Source organism: Zosterops lateralis, assembly GCF_965231275.1.
Source record: "Zosterops lateralis genome assembly, chromosome: 9".
NCBI lineage: Eukaryota > Metazoa > Chordata > Aves > Passeriformes > Zosteropidae > Zosterops > Zosterops lateralis.
The window spans coordinates 5,587,343-5,600,860 of record NC_139769.1 but is presented as its reverse complement, the minus strand read 5'-3'; the positions used below and the strand labels follow the sequence as shown (position 1 = coordinate 5,600,860).

General features: G+C 42.6%; 1 protein-coding gene across 1 annotated transcript in view; it reads right to left on the bottom strand.

Moving 5' to 3' along the window:
* Window positions 1–3,564: 3,564 nt before the first annotated feature.
* Window positions 3,565–13,518, bottom strand: part of LRP8 (LDL receptor related protein 8) — a gene marked incomplete at its 5' end in the record, with an annotated part of 170,039 nt that continues 160,085 nt past the window's right edge. Inside the window, 9 exons of the mRNA XM_083868076.1 lie at window positions 3,565–3,613; window positions 4,499–4,671; window positions 4,906–4,974; window positions 6,806–7,036; window positions 7,765–7,917; window positions 9,026–9,167; window positions 10,343–10,482; window positions 11,926–12,044; window positions 12,576–12,803. Coding sequence (XP_083724202.1) covers window positions 3,575–3,613; window positions 4,499–4,671; window positions 4,906–4,974; window positions 6,806–7,036; window positions 7,765–7,917; window positions 9,026–9,167; window positions 10,343–10,482; window positions 11,926–12,044; window positions 12,576–12,803 — 1,294 coding nt within the window. The 3' untranslated portion in view covers window positions 3,565–3,574. The remainder of the gene's footprint in view (window positions 3,614–4,498; window positions 4,672–4,905; window positions 4,975–6,805; window positions 7,037–7,764; window positions 7,918–9,025; window positions 9,168–10,342; window positions 10,483–11,925; window positions 12,045–12,575; window positions 12,804–13,518) is intronic.

Genomic DNA, 13,518 nt, shown 5'->3' with positions numbered 1-13,518 from the left:
CGTTTGATGGAGAACAAACAGAGTGAGGAAATGAGCACACATATTCCTGCAGAAGGCAGAAAGGTGACTGTTGTATATATTACATAAACACAGAGGGACACAGATGAGTCCCTGTAGTCCACAGAGCATCTTAATGGGGGCAGGCAGAACAGGGTTGGTGTGGATTAGCTCAGACTGTACAGTTACTATGTGTAAGAAGTGAAACAAAAAACATAATTTTATTGCTAATACAGCATAAATAATTTAAAAAGGGAGTTGTTTTGGGAGGCATACCTCAATGCCCAGGTAGGTTTGGGACTCTTACAAAGCTCTTTCAATTTTATTTTGTGCTGTCCTTGCTGTTTAGACCTGGAGAGAATTTTGTTGTTGTTTCACTTTTTCCCATTTGTTACCATATTACTTTGCTAAAATACTTAACTGAAAGGGAAGAATGTTTTGAAGCAAGAAAAACCCATTTTCAGTTAGATAGAAAATTAAACCACTGATATTTACCAGTACATCAGTCCATATTAGTTTGGTAATAACTCTTCGTGCCTGAAAAGTTTTACCTGCTTGGCTGCTTCCTTTGGGACCAAGAATTGACTGAAAGAGAATTTCAATAAATGCACTGCTTCCAAGGGCTTTAAATAACATGTGGTGGGGAAAGGTTGTATTGTGTACTATTGTATTGTATTATCCAGGATTTCATTTTCTCAAGAGACGTGGGAGGGACTGTTTGTATGTTTAAAAGAAGAACAGCAGTATTTCTGTCTTTTTTTTTCTAGATGGTGTAAGTGTGGCTCTAAGGAGTTTTGCAGCTTCTGTAGGTGTTTTATCAAAAGCTCAGAGAAGAAACTGAATTGTTTGCAATTAGTTGTTGAATAGTCCAGCATGTAATAGTTCAGGTTAGTAACTCTACCAGTTGTGTTGTGGGCACTGTTCAGTTCTGGGACGTTTTCTCACACTGGGTAAGGACTGGTGTACCACAGGAGATTTTACTCAGCTACATCACTGATGGACTTGTTCAGCTGAAGGAAATGAAGCTGGTGCTGTTTTCCATGTGATTTGCAGATGACCAATACCCAATACCAACGTGGCAGAAAAAGACAGTTCAGAACCAAGTGCTCTGTTGTGGAATATGAACTGTCCCTGGTGCTGCTGTTGTGACACTGCAGCTGAACAGCTGCATCTCACAGCTCTGCTCCCAAATCCCACTCTGGAGTTGGGCAGTTGAGAGTTAGGGAAAACTCAGACCAAAATATGACACAGTCCCCTTTCAGACACCACAAAGTAATTAGTTCAGTAATCCCAGATAAAAAAATTTAATCTTTCTATAGAAACAGTGCACTGTTTTACAAACGTGTTCATTTGGTTTCCAGTACAGCAAGTGTTACACAGAGCCCCCCCGCCCCTCCCTGGGCCTTTTGTCTGCAAGGTAAGAACTGAAACACAAAAGGCACCAAGCAAGAACTTACTCTAACAGAACTTCAGTATGACAAGACAGAGCAGAAATGATTACAATGTTAAATATCACCCTACCAATCTGAACCATTATTTAAAATAATTAATTTCTTAAAAAACAAATTTGGTGTTTGACTTCTCAGTAGTTATAAATCTGTAAAGGTTGAAATCAGCACTGCACATTGAATTCATTTACAACGGTTTGAAAAAACCTGCAGCCTTTTACACTTGGTTTATACAGGTTTGTTTGTGTGTTCTTAAAAAAGTATCAAAACTGTAGAACTTTCATATATATTTACATTCGTCTGTTAGTTACAGTGTTATCACATACAGCCTTTCTCAGCTTTTTTCTTCATGCACACAGTGCATGGATTTGTAGAAAGAGAGCTTCATACTTTAAAACAATAATGGGATATCTCACTCATTTTGTCACTGCCTTAAAATCTAAAATTTGGACTAGAAGGATGCTTGATTACTTCTGTATCAATGCAGGCCATGAGGCATTTGAGAGTATGTGTTATGTCTGTAATGCATACCAGGGCTTTACACACTTTTTTCCTTCTCTTAGTCAAGAATCAGCTTCCAGCTCACATTACTCTGTGAATTTATTCTAAAAGAAAGGAAAACAAAAGGAAAAAAAACCAACCCAAACCAACTCAGCCTGAGTTTCTTCTACTAAGTCAAATACAAAAGCTTGGACTGACATAAAAACATGAGGAAGATTTCTCTAGGATTTGGTACAGTTCAGGGAGGTACTAGTCCATTGTGCAGCGGGAGGTAAGTATATTCACTTCCCACAGAATTCCCAGGAAATCCTAGAGGAATGAGATGAGAAAAACCAAGTGTTTTTCCTGCCAGGTGCAGGATGACCCAGCCAAAGCCACTGGAAAGGCTGGGAGTTTTTAACCTGCTCTGGCCTCCTTGCCCAGTGCTCTGGGACACTTCCCATGGGGCAGCTTGTGCCCTGGGCAGGACTTGGGGAGAGTTCTGTGTGTGCCACAGCAGCTCCTGAAATTGGATTTTTTTTAATCAGTATGAGCAGGGGACAAGGGCAAGGAGGGAAGGAAGTGACTTTTGTTACTGTGTAGTTTTCCTGGTGAACCAGGGAGAGTGCTCACTTGGGAGTGTAGAAATATATGGCTAAATCTTTGTTCCTGTTAATTCTGAGCTGATTTAAGAGGTGCAAGATTCCCAGTGTGGAAAAGCATTTAGATTTACATTTAGAAACAAACAAACAAAAACCAAATCAGATTTGTACCAAGCTGTAAAAAAAGCAACAATACAACACAAAACCCCTGGGTGCTGTAGGAGTTTCTCCTGACTGAAATGCTGTAGGCAATAGCTCTCCAGTTAAATGGATTCTTCATGAATAGACTGGAATATGTAAAAGCAGCCCTTAAGAACCAGGATGGAAATCAGGATCTGTTTGTTCTGGAGTGCTTCACTGCTCAGCTATTTTACACTACAGCTCTTTCTTATATTGTGTCTTTAGATTTCAAAGCAAACTTCTCAAACATCCTGTAAAAATTCAATTATCCCTAATTTTCATAAATGTAGGCTAGTAGTTTTAAAATATATGTATATATTTTTTATATATGTATATATTTATATACCTATATATCTATCTTTTCCAGATAGATATATACACAGATAATCTATGCACAGCAAGCCAAACATACAAAAAATAAATACTCTCACTCCTCTACTATATTTACAGAACAGATCTTATAATCCAGATTTTGTTAATAAATATTTCTAAACTGCCTGTACAGAATTTATTTTACTTATGTTGATGGATAGCCACAAAGCATATTCAACATATTTACAAAATATCTATAAATATAGTCTTAAAATAAAGCAATAGCTACTGAACCTTCAGCCTGGCTGGTTATGTACATTGAGTTAGTAGCTCAGCTGTTGCTTATTCACTATCACAAATGGGTAGTGCAACAAGTTAAAATGTGTATAAAAGATTATACATACAAAACTCTCACATCCTTTGGATGTTTGCAGTTCATTATAACTTTGTGGTTACCCTTCTGCAACATAAATAACGATCAAAAAGAAGAAGCAGGTTCTGTGACCCAAAGCAGATTTGTTCAGTGTTCAGATGATTGGAGCAGCATCTTCATCCTCACGGCAACCCATCATCTTCTAAGCTTAATGCTACACGCTGGGGAGGGAAAAAACACACTCTTGTGAACTGTGATACTGGTGCTAACTTGTATTTCTCGTTAGAGCTCTCGTGGCTGTCCCTACTGTGTTGGTGACAAGTCTATTATAGTGATTTTTTCCTCCTCAAATGAGGTCACTTGCTCAAGTGTTACTAAAGAAGCGCTGGGAAGTTTCCTGCCCATGTGTCTTGGATAAAATTCCTTGTAAGGGATGGCGTTTTCTCCAGTGTGATCTTGTGTGAGACCTTTAGATGACAGAGGACATTATCCACCCACCTGCCTCCCCCTAGAGGAGCTGTATTGCCTTCACTCATTACTCTGGATCTTCCTGCTCTCTTCTGAAAATACAATGCACTTATACCTGCCAGTGCTCCACTCCCCAGGGATGCTGCTCTGATGGAGGATCCTTTTCCTTACTTTCTTACAGAATCTCATTCACTTTTCCTTGTGAGGAATGTGACTTTTCTTTATACTGTTAATATAGAGAAAATATTTTCCCTGGTTTGTAGAGAAACCCAATTTATCCTTAGGATAGTTTGGACACTTGGTAGCAGCCTAAGCACAGATATAATGGAATCCAATAGAGGATGAGTAATCACTTGTCCCATCCTGAGGCAGCTCTTGAGGGAGCCTTACCAATTTGTCAGATTGGTATTCTGATTAGGATAATTATTCTTCATTTGAACAGAGTATCTGATATGGAGCACTAAATTCTAAGTCAACTGCATGGGCTGCCAGAAGTTTAGGCTTCTGCCTAATCAATGATACTAAAGAAGTTCTGGGTTTTGTCATTATGTGGTAAATAAGCAACACTAATCTAAATTCTGTATTGGAACTCTGAACAGAATTAGTGTTCTCCATCAGCCACCTCCTCAGGTACTTACTGCTGGGTACACGTGTCCGATTTGGGCAGTTCGCCCAATGTGGATTTCGTCTTCATCTTCCTCTTCTGTTGTCTTCCTATAAACTGGATTATCAAAGTTCATGCTTTTAGTATTCTTCCGTTTCCAGTTTCTCCAGATGAGGTATCCCCCCATGCACAGCAAGCCAATGACCACTGAGGAGAGGGGACAGAAAGGGCTGTTAGGCAGGCATGGATCTGCTGGGATGTTCCCACGTTGGCAGCCATCCTCAGAACATTTTTTCAAAGCTGGGCTACTTTCCCCAAATCAGAAGTCCCTGTGCTCTTTCCCACCCCACCCCTGAAAAGTGTATTTACTGTGGTAAATACAGTATTTTGCTATTGCATTTTGGTGTGATCTCCTTCAAAGGTTAAATCCAGTCTGCTTACCCACAGGAATGACAATTCCAATCACAGCTGCTGTCACAGTGGAACCGAAGCCTTCATCATCATTTGCATCTGTAATTACAGAAGTGTTCTGATCATTTAACTCATTTGCTGCTTTTAAAGGATGTTTTCTGTTAGTACCCGTGCTGTTCTACCCATCAGAAAGCTTTTGCAATTAAAGAATTTACAAAACGTTTTATAATAAAATTATTCTGGTGATGCTGAGCAGCGCACAGAGATCTGGGCTGAGCTGAGCTCCTTCTCCTGAGGAACAAGGTCCCTGCAGTGCTGCTGCCTCACCAGGGACACCCCAGAGCTCTGGTCCAGGCCAGAGAAGCTCTGACCAGAAATGGGTGACTGTGCTTGGGCCTCAATTTTCCAGCATAAAAAAAAAAAGACCAGTTTTAAAAACCTGACATTTAATGGAAATGCCATGCAGAGATCAGGGGATGGTGAATAGCATTCCTAAAAATCCACAGCAGAACACCTGATGCTTTCTAGTACTGACACAATTAATGATTTATTGAGCTGTCACAAAAAGAATGTAGTTCAAAGCCATCTGCACAAATTCTCTGTTTAATTTTTTCCTTTTTTTATTATTTACAGCTAAGGGGTTAGTGAACACATCTATTCCTCATTGCTGCAGCCTGCCCCAGCATGCAGGAATGGTCCCTAAACTCAATAGTGTACTTACAAGAGAAAAAAAGCAATTAGAGGAAAATATAATTTTAAAAAATTCAATATAATCTTTCAAGTTCTATACTTTAAAATGTTTGCTCTGAGCTTTCATATAGGGTATCAGTACAGAAGATTTCCTTTTGCTAAAATATCAGGAGTTGCAAGAGGAGGAACTAACTGTACTTTTGATACATGAATTCATTCAACTTTTAAATACTTCCATGTGTCAGGCTGTTCCATTACGTAGTTATTTACTTAATAACAAGGTAGACTATTTCCAAAGTGGACAATAAAAACACCTTGCTTCCATGGCTTATTAAAAAGGTAATTACTGCATTTGAAAGAAACATGGACAAAGAGAACTGAAGCATTTTAGCCATTGGACTCTGCTTTTCCTACACAGTACAGTTCTACAGCCAGGGGTGGTGTATTGCTGCTTTCCAGATGTAATGGAAACAGTGAAACACTTGGGGGAAAGCAGCATTTTGCTGTTTTTAAACATCCATGTCTGTTCTCTGTTTGAGGTCTTGCAGAGCAAAATCTTCTCTCAGAACTAGAATTTTTTTTATTTTTTTTGAACAGCAATTCAGCCTTTTTGCTTTGCCTTGGCAGCAGGACCTGGAGGGATTGCCTGTTAGCTCTGAGATGGAGGCTGGTGTTCCATTGAGGAGAGCCTATTAGTGCTCTCCACTGGGATGCTCTTCTGATAAATAATGCAAAACTTCAAACCTGTGTCATGATGAGGCCACATTAACATGCCAAGCACGGCCCCACAAACCAGAGGCAGCTTGTCTTGGCTGTAGTGATTCCACATGTCCAGCAGCACTAAAGATGCACAGGGGAAATTTTTCACCCAGAACTTGTGCTGGATCACATTAATAATTAAACAATTAAAATAGGTGAAGCACCTGCAGAATCATCCATTCTAGTGTCTGTAGCACTGAAGCTGGGATGAGCCAGTACTGGGCACAAGGCAAGGGCTCATGTGAACTCTCATGGCTGTTCAAGTGCCTTGGATAAAAGCTGATGATACAAGTTCCTTGACATGCCCAAGTGACTGGAATGACAGCAGCCATGGTAACCCAGGTGCCTGCAGAGAGAGGAGCTGATGTCTCCTGCTCTGTCTCTGTCCCTGACCCCTCTGAGCTCAGACATCAGGTCAGGCCTCCCACCAGTGCATGAGGAGCTGTGATACAGAAGGAGGAAAGGAATCTCATTCTCTTACAGTGCTGTGATAAATTGCTGTTTCCAGTGGTCATCTCAGAATCTATCAGGATGGATGTGGTGGAAGGTAAATGAAGACTTGGGGTGGTGATTGTAGCTTCTGGTACAGCTTTGGGGACAACTTCAGTGGTGTCATTGGCAGTGCCAGGTACAGCAGTGATGGTCGTGGTGCCGTCAGTGCGCGACGCTGCCGTTGTGGAAACCACTACAGGAGTCGCAGTGGTTGGAAGGTCTGAAAACCAAGAGCAGTGATGAAATTTGGTTAAAGCAAATACACCAAACAAATCACAAATGGTGATATAAATCTGGGAAGGACTGTTATGTTTAATGAAGAGCAGCAGAAATCAAATTCCAATTCTGTTTCCCAGATAGTCAAACAATCAACAGTTCTCCGCCTAAAGCTACAGAAATGATTTCCTGAAGCACAGCTTGATTAGTTAATACTAATTAAAAAAAGCACTCTGTATTGCAGGTAGCTAAGAAGTTCACAAACGTGGGGGTTTTTGAGAACCTCCTAAGATTCTGAATTTGTACCAGGAACTCATTGCATGTCAGGAAAAACTACAGTGAAGCTGAACTCATCTCTTTAGGATATTATCAGCAAGAAGCATGGCCTCTCCAGATCTGTTATCTATAGATAGATAGAAGTATATATTACATATATAGAATACATAATTAATATATCAATATATGAGTAAATGATTTTAATGTTTTATTGACTATTCACACTTCTAGTGCTGGTCCCTAACCTGTTTTTCCCCCTTCCCGCTGTATCTTTTTCTGGTTAAGCTTTCCAAAATAAGCAAGCTTTCAACAAAGGACACCACAGTGCCTCTGTGCTCAGAGGGCAGCAAAGAGTAGAATACAGGAGTTGGTGTTTGTGTTTTCACCATTTGGAAATATATTCACTGTAAGTATGATTTTGTTGGGACAGTGAAATGGAGATGTGATTGTATTTACCTTTGTAGCATTTTTTCATGTCAGGACCCAGCCACATATTGTCAGGACAGGCACACGTGTACTTGGGGGAATGGGGAGAGATCTGAGGTGCAGGAAGACACAAGTAGTCACAGCCTCCGTTTGGCTGGGGGCTGAGCTCACAGGAATCTGGAGCTGTTCAAGGATGGAAGAAAAGACAAGTCATTTTTCTCATTATTCATTTCTTGCCCTTGGCAAAGAAATATCAGATCCTCTGAAAAGACCTTCTCACACTCCCTACCCTCAATTTATCAGGCTGCTTAACCATCTTTACAGTTTGTACAGTGGAGTGGAGCCTTACAAAGTACTATAAAAACTTCCCAAATGCATAATGAATGGGAAGCATCACAGTGACAAGAGTAACTCACTGTTATCAAAGATGCTAATTAAACAGCTATTAGCAAATTGCAGATTCTTCAATAAATGCTGCTGCTGGATTAATTACGCAGGAACTTCAAACATTAGGCATTGATTTCCCATTATTACCTGTGCATTCTCTCTCATCAAGAACCATCAGGGAGTGTGGGGGTGCTGGAATAGTATCATAAGTTTCTTAGTTGTAGGTTTGATGTGATTTGGACTTTAACCCTAGCCAGGTAAAGTTACTGTCTTGGAATGTGCTTATCAGAGGTTGGTAAGAGTTGCCAAGACAACTCTAATCCTCTGCCCTGGGTTTCGATCGTCCTATTGTGTTTTCCCCCATCCCATTGTACTTCTCCCCCACATGTCCACCATCCCCCAGACCCCAAACCTTCAGGAGAGGTGTCTGACAGGGATTGGTGAGTCTCCCAGGGCCACATCCCAAATCCACCTGATTTGTTAATGTTGTGTATTGCATTTTGACCTTACCCACCTGGCTTTGTGTGATTGGTCTCTGTAACTTGTGTCCACCCCTGAGATTTTGGGGGAACAAAAACCCCCGGTAACCGAGGCCCGGGGTCACTCCCCAGAGGCACAGGCCTGGAACCAGGGGCTGCCCCCTGAGTTACCCGAATAAAACCTTTTCTCCCTGAGCCTCCGGAGTGTCCCCTCTTTCAAATCACGGCCGAGACAGCTAAGGCAAAGGGGCTGCGGAGCCAAGGACCCACGCAAGGGTACTGTTGGGCGTATCACAGCTAGCAGGTGGCTCAGCTGACGCTGAGCTGACCTGAGAGACAGATACGCGAAGCAACAAGGGAGCATTTCATTTGCCAGCTCAAACAAACCTGATTCAGGGCCATGACATCCTGAGGGCACCTCTTACCTTTGGGCTGCTTTAATTCATGAAACACCACGATGTCATGAGGGTTATTGAGATTCTCTGCCAGAATGGAAATGTCCAAGCCATTGAGCCTGTTTGCACTGAAGATGGCTTCGTTCTCCAGGTCAGTCCAGAACACTCTGTCCTGCAGGGAATGCACAGATTCCTGACTGCCCTGCTCAAATCCTACTCAAGTTGGATTAAACTCCAGCAGTCACAAAGTCAGTGCATCATGTTCCTACCTTGGGGCACCTTCTGTTTGCACTACTTCTGTCTGCAGCTTTTTTCTGTTTTGGACAATGTTCAAAAGTCTAGCACTCCTACAAGTTTACAGAGTGCTGTGTAATTTTGAGTAGCTCTGAGACTGAGGTGAGGGAGCAGAAATTTGGTAAGGTACAGAAAAGTTGCATCTGTGTTGTTTCTGAACTGCTTTTTCTTTGTAAGCTGGGGTAGATCGTGAGCAAAGGCCACACACTCTGTACTAGAAACAATTGTTACCTTGCTGATTTTTTCCTCCTGTCCTGAGATAAGACCTGTATTAAACAGGTATCTGTGGAGAGGCCAGTGCCTAGAGCACACCTGGAAGCTGAGCACCTATTTCTCTTTTATGTTACTATCTTTTGCATGGCATACTATGACTGAAGATACAGAACTACTGTGGAAGAGGTGGCCAGGAATCATAGTTACCAAACAGTTTAATTGCTTGGTCATCTGTGTGTGCTGCTGCCTCATAAACCTTTGTGTATTTCTGTAAGGAAAGCCACAGTGCTGGACAACAGGAGCAGGTTAGCAAAAGCACAAGGGTTGTCTGTTACTCTACTCAGCCATTCATACCAGAAAGGATGGATAGAGGTGAAATAATTTAAGAGATCCTTCCAAATGCTGCTGATAGGGATAGCACTAAAGAGCAACACTGATCTGGAGAAACCTATGCCTGAAGTTAGATGCCCAGGTATCACACTTCACATAGGAGGAATGAGGGATTTAGAGATGAGGGTTTTCCTGAGCCAAAGCCAACTGGACCTTTCTCTGCTGTAACTTACCTACACTGAGTGCCAAATTTGAAGCCTTTGTTCCCCTGATCATTTAATGCACTGGTTGGTGCTGCATTAGGTAAAAGCATGAGGTAACACTTTGCTCTTGAGTAAGGGCTTTAGACACCAATTTCCCTGCTGAACCCACACAAAGTTAATGGTTTATGTAGCAGTGACTGCCCTCACTGAGCTCTGTGCTGGGCAAAAGACAGAGCTTTTAATCAAGGAAGAGCTCAGAGACCTCTTACAGGCTCCAGTCTGTTCTGCATCCGTTTTCCACTCTTACCTCAAACACTGCCAAGCCAAAAGGATGGCTCAGATCATCCACAGAGGAGATCAGAACTTTTCTGTTGCTGCCATTGAAATCAATGCAGGACAGTGTATGCAATTTGGAGTCTACCCAGTAGAGACGCTGATTCAGCAAATCTGGAAAGTAAAACACAATGAAGCAAAATTACACACAGCTCTTGCAACTCTTTTGCTCTTGCCCAGTATGTTTTTCCTGCTGGCAGCATGACTAATCTCTTTATTATTGGGCCTCTTTTTTTTTTTTTTTTTTTTTTTTTTAACACTAGTTCTGATTTTGAATCAGTGCCCAGATATGCTGGGATAAGACCCTATAAATAAGATTAAAAAGGAGGAACATTCTGCTGTGTGTGTGTGGGGAATGCCTGACTGACAGCCTTGTACAGTGAGGTTCTTTTGTTACCAGGAGCAGCAGGGAAGCAGCAGTTTGGGCTTCCCAGATTCTCTCCATCAGTGCCTGAGTGAGAAGCTTCATCCCTCCCAGGGTTGTTCAGGCCTTGGGCTCTTGCTGGAGAACAACTACTGAGATTCCAATGAAACCACTCTCTAAAGGAGCTGTGCGATTCACACATTTTCAGTGAAAAAGAATCCTGGGCCCAGAAACCCTTCATATGCTGCAGGCTGGGACAATCTCCTGGTGGGGACAGTCCTACCACAACCAGCCAGGTCTGGGGAGGGTGCAGGTAAGAGTGGGAGGAAAGGATCCAATGTTATTTGGAGTGCTAAGCACTGCATTTCTCTTTCTGGAGAAAATTCACTCATTTTGGATGGGATTCACTGAACAGAATGCAAGTGGATGAGAGCCAGAAAACCAAGTTATATAATTAAACAAGTCTTTAATTAATTTCTTAATTACTAAATTATAACATTTGTTCACAGCAGTTGCACTTCAGCAGTATGTAATGGCAGCAGCATTTCCTCCACCATCCTTGCCACAGCCAGCATTTTCAGAGCCAAACAGAGAATCTCACATCTGCATGGTGTTAAACACACAGAGCTCCAACTCCAGAGCAGGATGTTCCCTGCTGCTCCACAAAACCTCCTTCCCACTCTGCTGCTTGGTGTGGCAGTGAGAACTACCACAGCCCTCTGATGGGTTCCATTCACCCTGAGCAGCTGGACAGGCAGGGAATGGTGACAGGGAATGGGTTCTGCAGGCCTGTCCCTTTCCCTGTGCATCATTCATCAGTCAAGTGCAGGATCTTCACACTGCTCCTGAGACAGGCCCAGGTACAGAGACACCTGGATTTAACACCAAGGATTAAGATACTTTACAGACTTCTAAAGGTTTGTCACAGCTCTGCATTCTCCCCCAAAAATTCCTTTTGCCTTAGGGCACAATGACAAGCAGCTCAAGGCTCCTGCAGTATGAGGTTCTGACTGCAACAAGACTTCTATTTATGCTACTGAAATAAGGGAACTCATGTTTGTGAGTGACAGCCCCGTTTAGGATTTGTGTGTGCAGGTGCCTTTGAGCATTTATAATTTTGTTTTCCTACTTGACAATAAAAGCAGATTTCCTTGGAGCCCAGTGTGTGTTGCAGCTCTGACCTGGGCACTTACCCAGCGTGATGCCGTTGGGCCACTCGATGTGGTCGATGACCAGCACCTGCCGCCCCACGCCGTTCAGACCGGCCTTCTCGATCTTGGCCTCGTCTCCCCAGTCAGACCAGTACATGAACCTGAGAGAGGCACAGGTAAGAAACCAATAACCTGGACTCCAGCTAAGGAACCTGCACTGCTGATTGCAGTAGGTGTCCTAAGGTTCTCTTCTTATTATAGCAGTTAATTCTGTTGGTGGAAACACATGCAGCTCTCCTACTGGGTAATCTGCCACAGAACTTGCACTGGAATGCAGCATCTAACCCCAGTAACTAACCCCTGAAAACTCTCCTGCTGTGCCTGTTAGGAACCTGGCATTCACTCATCTAAATAGCCCAAACACAAATCAGACAGATCTCATTTCCCAGCACAGCCTCTGTGCCAGGACCAGCTCAGGCCCATTGAACACATGAACTGGCCCTGAACTGTCTTTAACAGCAGGGACCTTACCAAGGGTTAGTTAAAGCATCTCCACAGTCCCATTGCAGGGTGTATCTTAAAGGGCATCTGAAATCCTGGGGAGATGAAAACTATCCCCAGGTATCTCAGAGGGGCAAAAAGGCAACTGGAATGTCTCTGTTGGCAAAGGGGTTTGTGGTGTTCACACCTACCTCTGTGTGGGATCCACAGCAATGGCTCTGGGCTCACTGAGGTCACTGTTGAAAAGTGTCCTCCTCTTGCTTCCATCTGCAGTGGCCACTGAGATGGTCTTGTTTCCAGAGTCTGTCCAGTAGATGTTCTTATGGACCCAGTCAATGGCCAGTCCCTCGGGGGAGTTGAGCTGGCTGTCGATGAGGATCACCTGCTCGGCCGTGTCACTCGCCTTGTCGATGTAGGCGCTGCAGGGACAGGAGTGACAGGGCTCCCACACAGCCCCCAGAGCTGGGACCCAGGGGCAGTCTGGCTGACACAGGGACCCTGATGGTGCTCCTGCAACCTTCTGCTTTCTCCTACAGCCTCTTATTTCCCCATTCCTGTCCAGCTGCATTTCCACAGTAGGGAACTGCTCATTTAATTGTTCTACCTGCTTCCTACTCCATAATTCAGGAAAACATTTGACTTCCAGGCATGTTCAACAGCATTGATTTATGGGATTTATGGACATGAAAAATATAATCTCCAGGGTTCTGCTGAACAGAGTTGAACTGAGCATGCAATAAATGTGCTTAAATGTACTGCAGAATTAGGAGCTGTGTAGCTAATTATGATTCATCAAAGGAATTCATGAAGCTGCATTAATTTGGCAAGTGATTTCACTAGATACAAACAAAATGTTCACTAAATATTAGTGGCAGCTTTAAAATCTTTCAAAATGATAATGAAAGGCAGCAGACTCCACATGGATGTTTCATAAATAACTGGAATGTTGCTCCTACAACCACACAGGCTGATTCTGCTCTCAATAGCAATTCTGCTGAGTGAACTGAAATTAGTTATTCTGAGTTTGCATCACTGTTTGTAGAAGCTTTGTGTGGCTCTTAGAATAACTCAGTACATCTTAAAACAGTTATAAAAAAGCAGGAAGCTTTGCCCTTCACCCCAAACATTTGAAAT